Consider the following 19,916-nt stretch of genomic DNA (forward strand, 5'->3'; position numbering starts at 1 on the left):
TATATATTCTATGTATATCTATGGAGATATATCTATGTATATCTATATAAGCTTCTTATAATAACCCTATATACATATGCATATTACAGAATGAACTCAGCTTTAAGTTGAGCTAGAGTTATGCAATTTTGTAATTATACATGTTTATATATATTTATATATCTATATACGCTCTTCAATAATTCTCATATATTTCCACTTTACCCAACGAACTCCGCTTCTAGTTGAGCTAGAGCCAGTGAATCAGTATTAATTGAAAAAAACTGTAGCTGTCAATATATATATATACTATGTAAAACTATATAGCTTTTAATATATTTCCATATAACCCAACAAACTCAGCTTCTAATTCAGTTAGAGCTACGCAATTTCGTAAATATATTTATAAACTTATAAATATGTATATATTTATATAAGCTCTTTACTACTCTTCACATATTTTTACCTTACCCAACGAACTCCGCTTCTAGTAGTGCTGGAACTATGCAATTTTGTCAATATATTTATATATGTATATGAATACATATCTGCTCTTTACTACTCTTCACATATTTCCACTTTACCCACTCCACTCAGTTTCTAGATGAGTTAGAGCTACACGAATTGGTACAGTGCACTATGGGCGATTTTCCATGATAGGCGGCATAAAGTCCAAAAATTTATGGTTAAATACTCAGAAAATTTTTGTATTCCTTAGTTGTTAACACTCCAATTAGATGCAAAACATTTTACAATTACAATTTACAATTTAATTTAAAATTAAAATCTTAAAAAATCAAAAAGGAAAACAAAGCTCAAGGTATTTTTTGTATAGTCCAGTGTTATTGCTGATTGTATTTTTAGTAAAAAGCTAACAATTTTAACTGTGTTCTGTGGAGTATTTCTTAAAAAGTGCATATCAGAACATGAAACTAATGATGGCAATATGTTTAGTTTATGGTATTAAAAAGCCTTTTTGCTCGTTTTTGCTCCTTTTGAAAAAAATGCACTTAAAGTTTCCTCTGCGTTCACCATCTACAGGCTTCTTGATATTTGGAACAACAACAACCACAGCCGAATAACCTTTACTATAAATTAATAGCTATATAGTATGAGTTGTTTATCAACCCAGAAAAGTGTCATAGTTTTTGCAAAGACTTTTTTTCCCCTATATATGAAGAAATTTCCAAAAAAAAACTTAAATTTACGAATACTTAATAAGGGGACGAAAAGAAAGGCGTGGCACAATTTAAAAGAAAAAAATCCGAATTTCAAGAAGAATTAGGTTTCTAGCTTTATTTTTAGACTTTATGCCGCCAAAATCGACAATTCGCCCATAGTGCAGTGGTGAATTAGCAATAACCAGTTTTATAAACTCTTAACGAAACATTTCATCTAAACAAATAACCCAACCAACTCAGCTTTTAGTTGGGCTATAGCTACAAAAAGCGAGGTAGAGGTAGTTTGCCTCTATTCGTTTAAATAATCAACATCTGTATCTTCTCTCTAGCCGAAAGAAGTTAGCCTCTGGCTAACCTAGATAAGCATAAACAATTTGCGAAAAGAGTTTGAATAGTCTCAGCTCTATTAGAGCTTTCAAAGAGAAACACTGAGAGGTTGTTCGGTCTAAATAGTTTATTATTATGTTACAACTTAAAATATTAGAACAAGGAAAATCAAGACAACTGTAGATTCATAGACAGAGACTAGTTCGATTGTGGGCGTGGCTGTATGCGAACCTGAATGCCATTGCCGCTCTTCATGACCAGCTCGGCGAGTGGCATTGGCTGATGGTCGGCGACGGGCAGGAATTTATAATGTCTCAGGAGCATGGCGAGCGTGCACTTCAGTTCGAGCATGGCAAACTTTTGACCTGCAAGCATAGTAAGGAAGATATAGAGTTGGAATAGCTGGAGAGGGGCTTGAGCTTGTCACTGACCTATGCAATTGCGCGGACCCGCACTGAAGCCAGCAAAGGCGAACGGATGAAGTTTGTTTTCGTTGAGATAGAAGCGATCCGGATCGAAGCGCTCCGGATCGGGAAAGCTGTCCGGATCGCGATGTAGCATATAGACGAGGCAACTGACTGACGCTCCTTTTGGCACCGTCACATCGCCCACCTGCAGATCCTCGAGCACCCCGCGTGAGAAGAATGGCACGGATGGGTACAGGCGCAGCGTCTCCTTGATGACGGCCTCCAAATACGGCATCGACTCCTTTTCACGACCCTCCAGCTCCACAGCCTCCTCGTAGACACGCTGCTGCACATCGGCGTGCTTCGACAGCAGACTGATGGCGAAGGCAAGCGCCGAGCTGGTCGTGTCGTGGCCCTCGAACATGAACGTGTCCACCTCCTCGCGTATGTCCACGTCGCTCAGCTCCGAGCCATTGCCCTCCATCTGCGCCAGCAGCAGCATGTCCAGGAATGCCAATCGCCGCCGGCCACCCACATCGTTGTCCTCCTGCTGCTGTGCCTTCCCCTGCTCCACTTTGGCCAGCTGCAGCTGCTTGCGGCGCTGTTGGATCACGCGATTCGTCTCTCCGTGCAGCACGCGCAGCGCCGCATTGCGCTCTTGTCCCGCCGCAGACAGATTGAAGAGAATGTTGAAGCGCTGCCAGAAGGAGAAGCTCTGATGGTGCAGAATCCGGCAAATGCTAAGGGAGTACATCAAATTCAATTAGCCAGAGCCAATGATAATGATGAGATGAGATCTATGCACTCAGTGAACGGATCACTAATATATAATATATTATAAGGAACTCATATTAAGGTATTCATCCATTTTGATCGATAGTAAGGAACTATGTCCAATAAGTAGGGGTAGGCTCCATAGCTTTGTTACCAATCAATGCCGTCATTTAAATATAATAAACAAATTCTTGCTTATCATTGGCATATTCACAAACATGTTGAGCTCTGTCTGGGTAGAATGCCAATTAGTCTATCAACAATAATAGACTTTGTAATCAGAATGAACACCCACCCTATATTAGTCGTACTTTGTCCGTTGATAATAGAATAATTTTGAAAAATTTTTCTAATATATATTATACATATATACTTTTTCCATATGTTCCAATGGAATACTGAATAACGATACCGAATACCAAATACCGAATAATAGATATATATATATATGCGATAAGCATTAAAAATTTGATAATTCGAGCTCGAAAATTGAGGCATCACAAAGTTGATTTATTTTTTGTTTTTCATCATGCCGAGCCTCCAAGAGGCGTAATCTATAGAAGACGATGCTCTACAGCAGCTTGTTGTGTCTAGCTGTGGATTATCATCATTGAGCCACACCCTCTGGAGGTGTAGCTATACATGAATATAAAATACTGTTATCTGGGTGTTCTAGGCAGAGCTATATATACCTTATTTCAATTTTGTAACACGCCCCCATTGAGGGTGTGAATCAAATTAAGGCTCAACAAATGGACGGATAGGAGGATGACAAATGGAGGGATAGAAAGAAAGCCTTTATATACCCTGTTCATATCCTGAAATGAAAGCCTATATATAAACTATTCATATGATTATCTTTGATCTTTGATCTTTGATCTCAGAGATTTGATCTTTGATCTCAGAGATTTGAACTTTGATCTTTGATGTTTAATCTACGATCTTTGTCTTATGTTCTGTTTTCTAATGCTTAATTTCTGACCTCTGATCGCCAAAGTTCTTAAAATCGAATAGAATTATGTTTGCTTCAACTTCTCGTACTTACGTCTGCACTGCTTTCACATATTCGGAATCGCTCTGCATTTGGGCGTTCTTCTTGATGCCCATCGCCGTCTCGCAGATGGCGTCCAGGGCGAATAGCGTGATGTAGGGATAGATGTTGAAGGGCTCGCCATTGGCATGGGCGCGCAGGCGATTGACCAGAATGCGGCAGTTCTCCTCCATGGGCTCCTTGAACTCGCCGAGAATGCGGAAATGGAAGCCAGGCGTCAGCAGCTTGCGTCGGCGATGCCAGGACTCGCCGCTGTTCGTCAGCAGGCCCTTGCCCAGCCAGGGCTCCAGCAGCTGATAGTTGCGCGACTTGGTCAGCAGCGTACTGTTGCTCAGCAGCTGTTTGATGTCATCGGGCGCTGAGAAGAACACCACCAGATCTTTGCCGAGCCAGATGCGAAAAACGGGGCCATGCTTCAGGCGCAGCTCCTTCAGCCAATTGAGTATCTCTGCGTGAAAGCGAAAGAAGAAGAATGTTATTCGAGCAACCTAACCAATCGCAAATGTCTATAGTTCTTACGGCCTTTCTTAACATTGGCTATCAGCTCGCCCACCGTGGGCCCAGGCAATGTACGCGAAAAGCGTTGCAGTTTCATGAAATTAAATATCCGTGGCAAAAAGCGCATGAAAAGCGCCCACACAGCAAAAGCAAACAACACCCAGGTATTCATGATGCGGGGAAAAAAAATATATGTATATTACAAAAAAAAAACAAAAAACAAAAAACAAAACAAAATAGAAATCTTTTGGATTTTCCGCTTGTTCAGCAACGCGATATTTGCAACCGTTCACTTCTCGCTAACTTGCTAAACTGAATTCACTTTAGAATTCGAAGCCAGCTCGAAGAATCGTGAACTGCGCACTATCAATGACTGAATACACTGACACGAACCGATCTGGCGATCGTGATCATCTGAGAAAGCTTACGATAACCATTTGCTCTAGAGAAGAGAACACGTTACAGCTGTATTTGTGAGATACAGTCTTGTGGTATGTTGAAAAACAGCCATGATAATAAAGATAATAGACACAAGTGTAAGTGCGAGATACATTTTGATTTTGTGCTATGTAAAGCATAATAGATGTAATAAAATAATAAAGATAAAAGATTCAACTGTGCGGCATAATATGATGTGAGCATAGGTAAAAATGTTTCTGCGAGATGCAATACAACAGATTGGATGGGTATATGCCACAGAAGATACAAATGTATCTTACAAGACTTACATATTAAAGACGTAATGCACATTTATCTGTAAGTTTCAGTATGTAAGAGATAGAGATTTAAGAGATACTTATGAGAAAAGATACAGAAGAAAAGAAAACTGCTACAATAAAACTCCTCAAAAATAATATTGTTTATATGTTATGTAGTTGTAAGATATGCTGAGTGTTGCCCTAACTGAAATACCATTATACATATATATATATTATATTGTATATTTATTTATATTATTATATATATGGTATAGGGTACGCTATAAGAGGTAAAATATAAAAACTGAAGATGTACTATAGAAGGTAAGCTGAAAGATAAGTATAATATGAAGATACTATGAAGAATATACTATATTAAGAAAGATTATATGGTACATATATCTAAAAAATTTGAATGCCAATTTTTAAGAAATTAAATACATATGTATATTTTAATATATATGTGGTATGCTAAATATATTTAAAAGGAAAGTAATAATAAAATTGCTGTATAATAAGCTGATCTAGAATATGTGCTCTATGGGCTCATGCCTATAAACTGCCATTAGCCACCCCCTATTAGCTGTAGAGCCTGCAAAAATTGATATCTATATTGGATCGCAATGCTGATCAACCGCAAGCAGTGAGTGTCGATCTCTGGTAGGCATAGAGTATTCGAGCGAGTAGATTGTTATGCACATGATGACCATAAAAATGAAAAGTCGTATGAAAACAAAATAAATAAAAAAAGCGTCGCGACTGACCCACATGAAAATTGCAAACATGTCTGGGCAGAAGGCCAATGCGAATAGTAGTTACTCGGCTGTAAGCTCTAAGAATAGCCAGAAATAAGTTACTTGAAGAGCAAGCGCTGGAAAATGAGTGAAAAAGTGAGATATAAGAGAGAAAGAGAGAGAGAGAGATAGCGAGAGAGACAAAGCTTCTGTTTCATTATAGCTGTCAAACTAGATTGAATAGACGATGCTCAAACCTGCTTTCCTTGTTTGTAAGAGCAAGCTCATTTCAAATAGATTTTGTTTACTCACAAACGTAATCTCGTTGTTTTTCCACACACCCACTTGCATCCATAATACTCTCGTGATTTATACATATAAACAATTCCAAAGTTCTTTCTGCTCTACACTTTATTTCGTCGCAACAAGCTTCATGATATCTATGTGCCTTGGGTTCTCCGGATTTGTGTGTGACTGGCGATATTCAACTAGCTTACATTATGCAAGTCAAGTCAGAGAGTTCATTTAATCAGTCCATCAATCCATCAGCTAAGATATCAATCAAGCAAGTAGAGAGCAATCAAGTCAGTTGAGCAGCTACTGACTCAATTGGTCAGTTAGTCAATCAATCCGTCAGTCAATAAGTCATTTCTTGAGTTAATGAGTCAATCAATGTTAAGAGTGAGTTAAGGATTCAGTTAATAGGTCCATCAATAATAAGATTCAGTTATGGATTCAGTCGATCGGTCAATCAATGTTAAAATTCAATTAAGGATTCAATTAATTAATTGGTCAGTCCTTCATCAGTCAGTCAATTAAGGCGTTTGCTAATAATTCACTCAATCAATCAGTTATACAATATTTTTAAAAATAGTTTATGAACCAATATGCTTCAACTGCTTTTCTCTGTAATGAGTGTATTTGTACAGGGTATCTATATGGTGCATATACATATATGTTCCTTATCATTATCATCACCTGTCGCTCTAAATGATGGCAATTTAAAAAGTTTACAATAGTCAAGTTTACATGACTACAAACTAGTGCGACGATAAGAATTGATATACTTTTGGACTTTCGTTTGACCCATAAAGATGATTTTACTTTGTATATAAGTATATCTATTCTAAAACTTGGCATACTTTTAGGCTCCTTAGTTGTATTCATAATCAAGAACTGGTAGCAGTCTCCTTAGGATGAATTTAAAATTAAATATATTCTAAATTTCTCTTCGAAATTCAAACTTTGTGGAGCTAGAATCGAATCAGCTCATAAACTACCATCGCAATTTATATTATCAAAAGTGGTGGACTGAGTTGAGTTTTATTTTTCCAAAAAATTGTATATATTCGAAATTCAAAAGATTTTCAGTTTGAATAAATTTTTCCCAGAATAATCCGGATTTTCCTAAAGCATACGATTTCTAGGGATCAACTTTATCAGAAAGTGTTATTTATAAAACTTGTTGTCTTGCTATTTTCATTGACTGTATTTTCATTGCACCCTAGATCGGATGCTGATTAATTGTCAAAAAGTATTCAAGTAATCTTGTAGCTAATATCAAGTGGTTAAAGTCTGTTATACTTTTTCCTAAATGGTTAAGTCGATTCCGAAATTGGCTTCATTCAAGGTTCGTTCATTGAATATTTTGTAAAAATATTGATTATTTTGGGAAATGTTTTAGCCACGCAGAAAATGCGCAGTTTGCAAACTTTGGCCCAACCCAAATGGGATCAAGGTCGTCGTTCGATTTGGCACTGTCCACGGCGATGGACAGCACGTGTGCCAGTTGTCAGCTGTCAGCTGTCCATAAACAAGCTGGGGGATGCCCAGTGGACGCGATGGTCGGGCTGGGCTCGTTGCTGGATCCAACAATTGCCCAATGCCCAATGCTCGAGCTCGAGTGTGGATTACGCACTTGAACGTGTCTGCACGAACGTGTTGCCCATTCGAGGTGGAGTCTAATAGAGTGGCCAATAAGTGTAATAAGTCCAACGCGCCGTATTCACTTGACATGCGCTTACTAATCGTGTTTAGTCAACTAGACCAAATGTTGTAAAACAGCTAAATACAAGCTGGTTTGCTATACTGTAAGTTACCCTGTAAATAATTAAAGATTTAATAGATCTACAGTGGAGTCCGGTTATAGCGACGCTCAAGGCACCGTCTTCATATTCGTTATGTTGAGTTTACTCATATGAGTTTGTCTAGGGTATAGAATTTTCGTCGCAATAATCGTACGAGCTTTATAAACGGAGTCGTTATAACCGGACTCTATTGTAATTTATTTTGGAATATATTCTTCTTGGTACACTGATATACTAATGTTCCTTGGCTCCTTGGTATTGGTAAATGGGGTGGTATGGTACTTATAAACTGATACATTAAATTGGCTTACCATATACAATCGAGTCTCGATCATTTGTACGCCAATAAATCGAAAATTGCGACAAATCGAACAAATTCTATCCGCTTGAAAAAAATATGTTCTCGATAATTCTCGATAATTTCAATTTCTGTGTAAACATAAAAAAATCTCATCCCCCAATCGTTTCGAATTATCGAACCTCGACTGTAATAGAATTCCATTAATCAGACTATGGTAAATGTCAACTAATTAAGGTACGTAGTACATTGTATAAATATGATATATTATGATATATCACATATGTCTTACAGCTATGTAGCACATTTGTTGGTAGTGCTATGTGGTACGGTACGTTAATACGGTATTCATGATCTACTTGTATGTTATATAACATGGTTAGTTTGGAACATGTTATATTTCTAAGCTACATCTCAAATGCACACGACAGTTTATATAATGAGTACTGCACACACAAGCATAAGATCAGCGAATTAGAGAGGAAGCCCTTAGTGCTTGCACTATATATGTGACATCTTAAGATCAAGCGCTTCAGGTATTTGTTGAGTAGCTTAATAAAATATACGTTATGGTCACCGTTTAATTGTCAAGTCGACCCATCGACCCATTAAGCGCTCCCCTTTGTACAGTCAATACCTTGGACTTCGCTTAGTTCAGCACTAGTGGTATATATACATACATATATTAAAATTGTATATTTATATTATTGTATATTTGTATTTAAGTTGAAATGAAGTTTTTTTCTTTTAACCACATGCTAAGTAGGTTAGATCTGAGAAATGTCGCATTTCAGTGCTGAGACAGCAGTTAACCCCTCCCCTCAGAGCGCTGCAACAAAAAATTGTTAAAACTAAATTTCAATGTGAATGCATCCAAACTACATCAACATCAACAGCAGCAGCAGCAGCAGCAGCAGCAGCAGCAACAACAACAACAACAGCAACAACAGCAGTAACAGCAAGGCGTCGCATTGGATCGCATCGGACTTTGACCTTGGCATACCAAAAACACTGAACAAACAGCTCACGCTCCACAAATGCAGCTGCTGCCCAGTTGGGGGCGGCATCCGGGGACGCGGTACAGCAGTTAAGCAGGCTGGGTTGGTTAGTGCAGGCGACGGGGGGTGCTGAGGCGGGAGTTTGTGTCTATCAATATGTTGACGATTTGCATGCGTGCAGCAACAATAGCCAATCTATGACCCATCGAAATGAGCAAAGAGCTGTTTGACCCAATCTACATGTCAGACGACTTGACAAGTAGTCGAGAGTCTTGGATGCCCTGTAAATAAAGCAAGCGAGTCTATGGGCGCTGTGCATATGTATATAAGCTAAAGAGTGAAGCTGTTTGTAGATGCAGTTCAGCTCAGCTCAGCTCTCTCTCTCTCTCTCTCTTTCTCTCTCTTTCTCTCTCTATCTCTTTCTCCCTCTCTCTGTATATCTCTCTCCCTCTCTTTCTTCATCTTTACCTGTATTAAAGATTTGAATTTCGTAGCTCTTCAAATACAGGGTATCTCCGGAGCACACTCTGGCTTAGCTCTCCGGCTTAGCATCTGTGGGCAAACCTGTTTGCATATGCATTGATGCATCTACAACTATTTCTGCATTCGTTGGCTTATCAGACTTTTGAGTACCTGGCACAAAGCACACCCAGCGATAATGGCTACCTGACCATATCAAATACAGATGAAGTACTATTTGATTAGCTTTTTATGGGAACCTAGCCTTGGCTTCCGTCTATCAATACTATAAATATACATATATGCATAAATATGCATACATATTTAACAGTTTTCCCTTAATTATAATTTATCTGGGAAATCTGTGTAATGGAGATGGAAACATTGTTATTCCAATTGGCTTGACTGGGCATGCATTACTGTATCAGCTGTGTGAAAAAGGCCTTGTCAAAATGTTAAATCAATGAAATTATATGCGAAATATTTCGCGACTTTCAAGTAAGTACAGTGAAACTTTTGCTTAAAGAACTGCCGCATGGGCATTGATTAGCAAGAGAAAGAGATTTCCTTGATTCCCTTAAGAAGGAATCTAAATAATTATGTATATTGATCTGTAGATTCACACTGTGTATTGACCTGTAGTTACCCAATCAGGCAGTCAATCAGTCAATCATTAGCTCCCATTGTTGATTGAAGTCATTTATATCTAAACCTTCGCCATTCCCACCATTAGCATTTTCCATTAGCTTCTTTATTTGATATTTAAACCTTTCAATTCCTCAATCAAATTTGTTCTTCGCACCCAATTTTTGATGCTCGCTCATAAAGAAAGCGAGTATATTAGTCGATTACTTAACGAACTGTTGATATCAGAGATTTGAAGTTTTATCTGTATAGAAGGATGAACAGGACTTACATATAAATATAGGACTGTCTTGATATTTGCAATAGAGGTGTATGAAATCGTGAAGAAGAAGATAATACCTTTCGCAGTTTACAAGCGACATGTGAGATAGGTCCAGACCTTAAACATTAGCTGAGTATACCATCCCAATCTCTAATCGAAATTAGAGGTTAACGATATTGGAGTAATATGATTTGAGAATAAGTAAACACGAACGAGTATACCACAGTTGGTTACGCTCGACTGTCACGTTCATTCACTTCAATATCTTCGATATTTCCTGAGTACTTGAATCTCATTTGCAATTGAAGTACAGCTGCCCGCTGCCCCCTCCCCCGCTCGCTAACCAGATGAGACCAGGGCTTGTAATATTTGACTAGTGCGACAATCCAATTGACGGCTCAGCGTTTCGCCAAATAAGTTGCTTAAATATTTGTAGAGTCCAAGCATGTTGGACAACCGCCGCGACGAGCCATTCGCAGAGCTTGTGGAGGGGGTGGAGGGGGGATATACAGCTTAGTTGGGTCAACAGTTGCACGAGTGGACATGAGTTGGCACATTTCGATGGAGATGGGGCGGGTGCGGAGCAATCATCGGTCAAGCTCCATTGCGATTAGTTAATCCGCAACAGTGAGAATATTTTCGTTTTTTTTTTTTTTAACTCATAGCCAGTGTGAATCACAATTCGTGTCTAAAGTTCAATATCTGTGGAATTTGGATTTCGGGTGGATCTGTTGACACACGACACGCCTCACTGCCTCTGCATTTAGTTCCGGCCAATGATAATGCATATATCACGATTGCCCCCTCAGTGGATAAACGCAAATACTAGGTGAGCTGAAGGACGCAGCTTTTAGACTTCAATTTGGCCGTTCAATTCGCAAACACTTTGATTACACTGCACAACAGGGAAGTGTTTTTGGAATATCGATAATCGATCGGGTTTGAGACAAAGCCGTACAGAAGCCAAGAGCCGCAAAAGCCTATCTTATGGTTAACAGAGCTTCCTACAGTCAGATCAAAGCAAACCTATTTAAAAGAAGAAGAATCTTAAGTGAATAACTAGTAAAAGTTTGCTTAAATATATTCAAAAGTAAAACTAAAATTATATCAGCATTTAGCGTAAGACTTTTTATTTGTGCAAGCAAACCTGTTTCGTTGTTTTAATTGGCATCAACTTTTGCATATGGGAGCAAAGAAATTGAAATTCGCATTGGCTCCGCGCCAGTTTAAATAGCTCGCACATTTCAAAACTATTTCAAAACAAGACGTAAGATGATTCCCAAACGAATAGTTGAATATTCCAACAGCTAAAAATACTAAAGATGGCTTTAAAAACAACTGAAAGATCATTATAGGAAATGGTATCACGCTTGCTTAGTCAGCTAATTTTAGGTAATTTTAGGAAGACTACAAGATTTTCAAGGAAATCGTATGGCACTTCTATCCAAAACGCAATTAAAGAAACAAACAACAAAAAATTGTAAAAATTAAAAAAATTATGCAAATGTCAATTTGTTGTTGACTTCAATTAAACGCAGAAAAAATATATATGAGCACATAATCAAATTATCTTTGAAACAACTTTCAGAAGCATTAAAAGCAAACACATCCTAAGGCAAATAATTGTCCATTTGCTGCTCAGATTATGATTAATTAAGCAGTCAGAAGAGCTCGCTGATAATTTCTGGAAATTTAAGCAACCGCCGAGCCTTTCAAGCTCAATGAACGACTCAAAGGTCGAGCCATGAGAGGAGAACGCGCATAAAAGACCGGCCAGACAGCCGGTTAGAGGGCGATTGGCTAAAAACAGCAAGAATTGATGTAAGCTAGATGAAAGAAGAAGATGAAAGAAGAAGAAGAAAAACTGCAAAGAACGACTAGAGAATACCTCTTTAAATGATATCTATTAATTTTCAGAATTTGCAGTAGGAAGTATTTATTTCTGTATAGATAGCTATGAGAGAAGTTAGAAGTTGAACAATTTCCAAAATGTAAACTCAAGAACTTACTTCCAAATACATTTATATTTATTTAGGAATCCACTATCCATTATTCCATACCGAATATACCCCATTTAAATATCTTGCACGTAGATGGCAAAGTATTTAAATTGTTTTTAGGTATTTTAATATAAACATTTTATCATAGTTATTTCTTTATTTTGTTCCCCTCGATTTTTTTGCGCTGTGCAAATTGTAAACACAAATCTTTGTTTTTGTTGCGGTCGCCTTGAACTTGGTCAGGTTGAAGAGCTAGGGAGGGGGTGAGCGGTTCGATGGTTAGTTATGGTTAGTACAGCGATGAGCATATGTTTAAAACAACACACACACACACACACACACACACACCTCTGCATGTGTGTGAGGCGTTAAATATGCGCACATAAATCGTTTTTATGGCATTCAAATGGATGTTGACTCGGGTTGTTGTTGCTGCAAATATTTTACATTTGTTTATAGTAGCTTTATTTATGACATATTATAAACGAAGCGCTGGCAACTGACTGTACGCACTGGTTCTTCAAGTGCTCTCACTTGTTTCCTTGTTCTGCAAGTGTGAAGAATAATCCAAACAACAAACACAAAGATAAAGCTAAAGCTTAAGACAAAGAACAGCTAGGGAAATCGCCAGCAAAGGGGACAAAGTAGCTGTTAATTGAACAGGTTCTGCAGCTACTTCTAAAATCCGTTGAGGACAATTTATTTACCCATCACTCAAACAATAAGCCAGCTGACACTTAAAACTCCTCGAATTGAAGATACTCTACTATGTTTCTAATCAGAGAAGAATTTATAAATAGACAGAAATTATAAATGTCCAGAGACATATGACAGCTGTATAACAGTAGTCCCTATATGAGGAATAGAGCATGAAATACAATTATAGCAATGATAGCTAATGCTACCAACTTTTATATGATAGTATTAAGATTCCACATTGAACTAAAAAGGCTAGGGTATCTGAGCCGATATCTTTTGTCAACTTCTAATTGGAAAAGAAAGTTAAACAAGTTTTGCATTCTTTAAGCTCAATATTGATGTCATTTCGAATTTGTGAATAGTTGAAAACAGTTATAAATTCATGTATGGACATTAAGAGAAATAGAGAGAGGGTAAAAGAAACAGCTGGGCGTGGATGCCACACTTCATGCGTTCTTTGTTATTCTTTTCTGTTTGATATTCTTCTATCTCTCCAATAATTTATATTTACAGCATCAACAGATTTTTGCTCCATTACTGATAGACTCGTCGTCTGTTTTCAATTTAATTGCTTCCTAAATTTATGAGTATCTAATTCGAGAAACCCACTGTAAAATCCGCAATTAAATTTAACAAACGAAGCCATATCATATACATTGGCGAAGATTTAATACCCTAGCAATCATATAATTTAATGTTGATATTATGATGGTTATACAATTAATCTAACTGTCAGAAACCGGCAGCACTTGAGAGTTGACACTTTGCACAGATATAAAACCTTTCAAAATTAATTAAAATATATAGAATATTTATGCAATGTTTGAACTGTTTATACTTCTGTACTATCTTGTATAATACTAGCACAGCATGAAACTGTTATATTTATAGTCATAAAATCAATTAAAATTAATGGAAATTAGGAGTGTTACAGTATAACAGTTTAACAGTATAACAGTATAACATTATAACTGTATACCAGTATAACTCTATAACAGTATAACTGTATAACAGTATAACAGTATAACTGTATAACAGTATAGCTGAATAACAGTATAACTGTATAACAGTATAACTGTATAACAGTATAACTGTATAACAGTATAACCTTATAACAGTATAACCTTATAACAGTATAACAGTATAACAGTATAGCTGTATAGCAGTATTACTGTACAGCTGTATAAGTAATCAACAGTATACCAGTGTAAGAGTATAAAAGCATAGCATAGTATTACTGCTGAATAATACATACAGTATCACAGTATTCAGCAGAGCTATTGAAACACATTTTAGTGCTCCTCAATAGCACTGTTGTTCCGGATTGACGTTACAAAGTATTTGACTCGCCTTAGCATACCCATTACATATAATTAGCTTCGTCAAGGCAGTGCACAACTATTAAGAAAACTCATTTAAAATTCTGGATGCTTTTTTTAAGAGCTACTTTATTTGAATTTCAGTTAGCTAGTTAATTGCGCAGCGCAATTTAGATTTGTATTTGAATTATGGGTATTATCGCTGTGACTTGTTAATTGATCAAAGAGCTGAAATTAAGACAATGCTCAATTATGACGTCATCTGGGTTCGACTGGCTGCTGGGGTGCTGACTCCGGCGGGAAGGAGGGACCGGTTAAGTGGACTGGATTGCGTTGAAGCACACGTAATGCCCTTCGAAGAGCCAACCAGATAGATGTTCCATAAAGCGTATAACATGACTCGGACAATCGACTCTGAACCGCTGAACAGCGACAAATGGGAGTTGGGGGCTATTTAAAATTCCAGATACGAATCATTGCAGTCGCGACTATTATAAATGGCTGAACAATTGCCAAGGTCGTTGCAAGACATATCGAAAAAACTACCAAATGTGCATATCAAATAAATATATATCAATGCATAAATTGCAGGCAGACGCGAATGCCGGCACGGTGAACTTTCGTAAAAAAAAAAAAACAAAAAAAAAAAAAAAAACAAATATAAAAAGCAAAACAAAACAAAAGACTTAAGCGAGCAACTTGATAGCAAAATGACTTAGGCGAGCAACTTGTTGGCCCGCTGACCAGATGTGCATCCATTATCAGACAGCTGGGCGGGCAAATCCCACCACATGCCACACAACATGCCGAGCCCACCATCCCACCAGCCCCCTCCCCTTGCCCGCCCTCTACCTGTTTCCCTGCCTCGTTTCCCACGACTTCAAGCTGTTGTCGCCACGTCTTGACGTTGAGTTTCGAAAGTTCTGTGTTTCCGGCTCTTGGCACTTGGCTTGCAGCTCGAATGCATTTCGAACGTCTCTATTTTTGTGGGTTTTGCAATGGATGTCGACAGGCCGTCATCGAGTCTGATGCGGCCTAGACATATAATTTTACTCATAGTATTTCTTTTTCTTTTTTTTTTTTTTCCTATGCATCTTTTCATTTGAGTTTAAGCCCATCTTGGGATTACCGAATGACATCGTTTAAGATTTCATGCGCTAGCCATATATAATTTAATTGCATTTTTTAAATGCTAAATTTTGATTGAATTTTTAATTTAAGTCTTTCTAACATTTTGATTTGAAAAGTCATCAAACAACAAATTTAAATTTTACAGGGTATCCATAGTCAGCAAACAAAATGTTAACACGTTGCGTATCTGCCCGCAATACTTTGGTTTTTCTTTTTCTTTTTTTGCGGCATGTCACGCTGCGGCTTTTGGTCAAAAGGTTTTTAACGTGAAAAGCAAATGCAAATGCAAATGCTGAGCCCTTTACAGCAGTTATAACATCAGCAGCAAACACAAATGCATTTGAAAAGGTCGGAACTGGGGCTCCCGGGGCGGGCTGTAGGCAGGGGGCGTATTGTGGTCTTGTAAGCGAACAGTTTAGCACGCAAATTTGTTTTGGTCTATTTGGGCTACAACGAGCCATAAACTGAATTTCTGTGAACGCCATAAAAAAGCCACAATATGTCGACAAAAAAAAAAAGAATAAGTTGAGCGCAAATTGATATTGAGGCCTCTAACTGAACTATTGATCTAAGCAAAAGCTGTCACTGCAGTGCGATATTTTGTAACTTCTTATTGCCTAGATAAAGATAAGTATTAAAAAAATATTTTATTTAATAATTGGGTAAAAGAAGTAGGAGAGATCTGTAGCTGTCCAGAGTTCAAAGATCCTCAGCTTAACAGATCTTATCTCATCTGTCATAAAGTAACTCTATATATTTCGAGTGCTCTATGCCTAAAGATTAAGTTTTTGTCTCATTGCATATCAGGAACTGACAAAGTACCGTCCGTTCATAGATATACAATTCCCAGATTGTTTCTATTTACAGGTCAGCAATGAGTCGAGCATTGGGACAGCTTGGCATGCTGTTGCGCAACATGTTTTATTAGCTAAGGGGCGTGGCCATGAAGTGCGTAAGTCTCCCCCACCCGCCACCACGAAAATGCTGAAGATTTGCAGTTGAGGAAAAGCTAGCGACACGCTTTGGTCAATTGCATAAACATCTTAAAAGACAGTTCCGAAAACTGCAAATTGCCACAAAATACCGACAACAACAACTATTTCAATTGGCAATAGCAGCTTGCCTAACAGTTAAGAAAAAAAAGACGAAGAAAAAACAAACATGAATAAACAAGAAAGAATCGCTTTAGCAGAATATTGAATACCCTGGTCAACATGATGCTCTTAAGGGGTATATGGGCATACAAGGTGAAAGGAATAAGTGTATTGCAATAGCCTAGCAGGCCTTAAGCTGGGATCCTTAGAGAAAAAAAATATGTAACTAAATTTTCGATTTTTTTTTTTAAATCTCTATTTAAAGTAAATTGTTTTAGTAATGGTTTAAAAAAAATATATTAAAATAAAAAAGAAATGCTTGAAGGAATAATTTTAAAATACTTATATATTCCACTAAAACGTTTAAGTAAAATTTTTGACAGCTAAAATCCAAAGAATAAAAGAATCTGTTTTAGAGTTCCGATTGAAATGCGCAAAATCTTAAATGTCTTACATTTTCAAACAGTCCAAATAGTGCCCCTGGCATATGAGTATTATGTAAATGGCATGGCTAAGCCTTAGATAATGCATTGCAATTCTTTGTCTATATGTAAATTGCATACACATAATCGTAGCTCTATAGCCACCCAAACATGACTCTACAGCGTATTTCTGTGCACTCTACCCGACAGCGGCTCAATACATTCACTGACGCAAGTCGCATGGCCCCTTCCAAGCAGCAAATACGCAGCCAGGGGCAGCTTAAGAAGCTTAAGTGGATGGGAGGCTAGCCGGGCAGGTTGCGAGGGGCGGCTGTCTGGCTTTGCTTTGGCAACAAATGCGGCCGCAACTAAATCAAGTCGCTGTTGCAGTTGCATTCACTGGACGTTGGCTGTTGCCGCTTGCCGCTTGCTGCTTGCCACTTGAAAAAGTGTGTGCAACATGTTGAGCAGACCGACCAACTGCCCCAACGTCCCACCACCGCCTCCACAGCCCGACCTCTCCATCGTCCCCCCATCGATTGCATTTAATGAGTCGCTGGTTCCGCGGAACCGAAAAGAAAAACTGGTTCAGCGTTCGGAGCGCGCAATTGCCACATTCCTTCTTGCGGCCCAATTCGCAGCCAGAAAGAGAATGTTTTGGCTAGACTTGCGCTTGGCGCTTGGCGGTTGGCGGTTGGCGGTTGGCGCTCGGCTTCACTTGGCTTGGCGGTTGCTGGTTCCGTTTGCAATTTTTTGTTGTCGCAAGCAGGCAGCAGGCAGCAACAAAAACGATGACAACGATATTTAACAGGGTATTGCTGCTGCTGCTGCTGTTGTTGTTGTTGTATTTAGCGTTTTTATGGCCAAGTGAGCTGCAAATTGTTGTTGGCAGGCGCTTGAGTAATTTGATATTGGCAACCAGAGGCTCACTTTCAATGGATTTGCGTCAGTTTTTCGTTTATTACTATGACTCTTTGCATACCCTGTAATCTGATGGGGTAGCATGGCTGTGCAGCTAAGGTTAGAAATAGAAGATAACTTCTATTTGAAGGCAAGTTACAGTTGTATGAAGATCTGGACTATGTCTAGATATTTCTCAGTTCGTCATTATTCGATACTTCTGATTTTTCATATCATATAAGTATCGGTGGGTATATAAGTTTTATGTCTCGATATGTAACAGGCAGTTGAAAGTATCCTAATCTTATCTAGCCTAGCTGTGGATCACTATGCATTAATAACTATATCGATTGTTATCGATTTTGACTCAATGCCATTTTTAGATTATCTCATAGATCGATTGATTTGAATATTTACATTCAAGAGTTAGTATTAAGAGTTACTCTTTTGACAGCTTGTCGAAAAAACGATAAATAACGATGTTGTTGATCGTTTTTAGCAGATTTTATTGGCCATAAATCTTAGTTGCCATTAGGGCTGCTCCTCGTTATATAACTCTATATACATTCTCACATATCTACAACAAAGAAAGTTATTTACAGGGCATCTAGTAGTCGTGCTCCAACTTTCTCTTCCTCTCTCTCTCTCTCTGTCTGTCATTCTCTGTTTACCTAGACCACTCTTACTTCTGTTATTCCATTGAGTCACTTGCCACCTGCCAACTATCACTCCTACTGCTGCTGCCTTTTCTACTTTGTAGTCTTTTGCTTCTTCTTCTTCTTCTTCTCCGTCTTCATTTTGTCAGTTTACGAGCTACTATAACTTTGCCCGTTACCCAAGACTAATTAGGCAGCTTAGACGCAACGTCATCCCGCAGACAAAGAAGTTAAATATACTATGTAAGCAACATAGATTCTTTGGCAGATCGCCTATACCCTGATGTTGGGTATATCGTTTATGGGAGTCTGTATGTCACATGTGTAAGTTAGCTGTAGAAGTTTGTTGGTAATTGACATAGATATACTTATGAATATAATACCGTATATAAATACATATTTACCATATTATGAATACTATATTGTCAAGAACTTTCTAGCTATGCATCTCTCTATGCTATATAGGCCATGCAGTATTGTTTAGGGTATTCAAGTGGCAGCTTAGATATTTCCTATAACTCTTCTCGATTGGAACTTGGAGTTTTTTCTACTTCTACGTAGGCGCCGCAAGAAAAAGAAACATAAATAGAAAAAAAAATAAAAAAACTAGTTTCTGTTGGCCAATATCTTGGCTATAATTATTTGTAGGCATTTTGCTAGTTGAGCGAGTCAAGCCAAGCCAAACCGAGCCAAGCCGAGCCGAGCCGAGCATTTTGGCCAATTGCCAAATCGCTTATCAACGCTTGGGGAGACCTAATGTCTGACAACTTGCACAGCTCAACTGAACTAATTCTCCAATCTCCAACTGGCAGCCCGCTTCTAGTTGGCCTAAATATGGCTAGCTGGCGTGAGTTTCAGCTGTCGCTGTGCCTGTAATAGTCACACATTAGTCTAATTACACAAATAGAGCTCTATTAGGTGCCGTATGCCTCAGGTTGAATTAAAGTATAATTTTTGCAAAAGTAATTAAGATTTTTTTTTTTTTTTGAATTATGAATAATTTCTGAAGTTATAAAAATTATAGTTATATAATGCATTATACATAATATCAGGCTATATCAGCTTTAACAGTTGAGGCTTGAGTACATCGCATCTAACATCTAAAAATGATATCTCCAAATTTGCTTTTATGAGTGTCTATGTCCATAAGAATAATATCAATGTGAATGAACCTTTAGGCAGAGCTCTCGTATGATATAAATGGGTCGATTTGGATGACTGCTATATGTGGGTTAATTTAAGAAAGAGAAAATCTAGAGATTTATAGCTAAATAATTTAAATGATATTCTAAGTCTG

The 19,916-nt window shown here is 37.9% G+C and overlaps 1 protein-coding gene across 1 annotated transcript; it reads right to left on the reverse strand.

Annotated features, from left to right (window-relative positions):
* Nucleotides 1-1,596: 1,596 nt before the first annotated feature.
* Cyp4s3 (Cytochrome P450 4s3) lies at nt 1,597-4,590 on the reverse strand. The gene is made up of 4 exons (XM_018015491.2): nt 4,239-4,590; nt 3,714-4,167; nt 1,919-2,634; nt 1,597-1,852 (listed from the first exon to the last, which is right to left on the reverse strand). The coding sequence occupies exons 1-4, from the start codon at nt 4,387-4,389 to the stop codon at nt 1,686-1,688; spliced, it is 1,488 nt and encodes a 495-aa protein (XP_017870980.1). The 5' UTR covers nt 4,390-4,590; the 3' UTR covers nt 1,597-1,685.
* Nucleotides 4,591-19,916: the final 15,326 nt, after the last annotated feature.

Source organism: Drosophila arizonae, chromosome X (genome assembly GCF_054131065.1).
Source record: "Drosophila arizonae isolate 15081-1271.41 chromosome X, UAZ_ARI_1.0, whole genome shotgun sequence".
NCBI classification, from domain to species: Eukaryota; Metazoa; Arthropoda; class Insecta; order Diptera; family Drosophilidae; genus Drosophila; species Drosophila arizonae.

Excerpts from the sequence above, each read along its gene's own strand:
- Cyp4s3 (XM_018015491.2), bottom strand. The coding sequence starts at position 4,389 with ATGAATACCTGGGTGTTGTTTGCTTTTGCTGTGTGGGCGCTTTTCATG. Across the intron at positions 4,168-4,238 it reads AGCCAATGTTAAGAAAGGCC|AGATACTCAATTGGCTGAAG; the intron begins GTAAGAACTATA and ends GCTTTCACGCAG. Across the intron at positions 1,853-1,918 it reads GGGTCCGCGCAATTGCATAG|GTCAAAAGTTTGCCATGCTC; the intron begins GTCAGTGACAAG and ends CTATGCTTGCAG.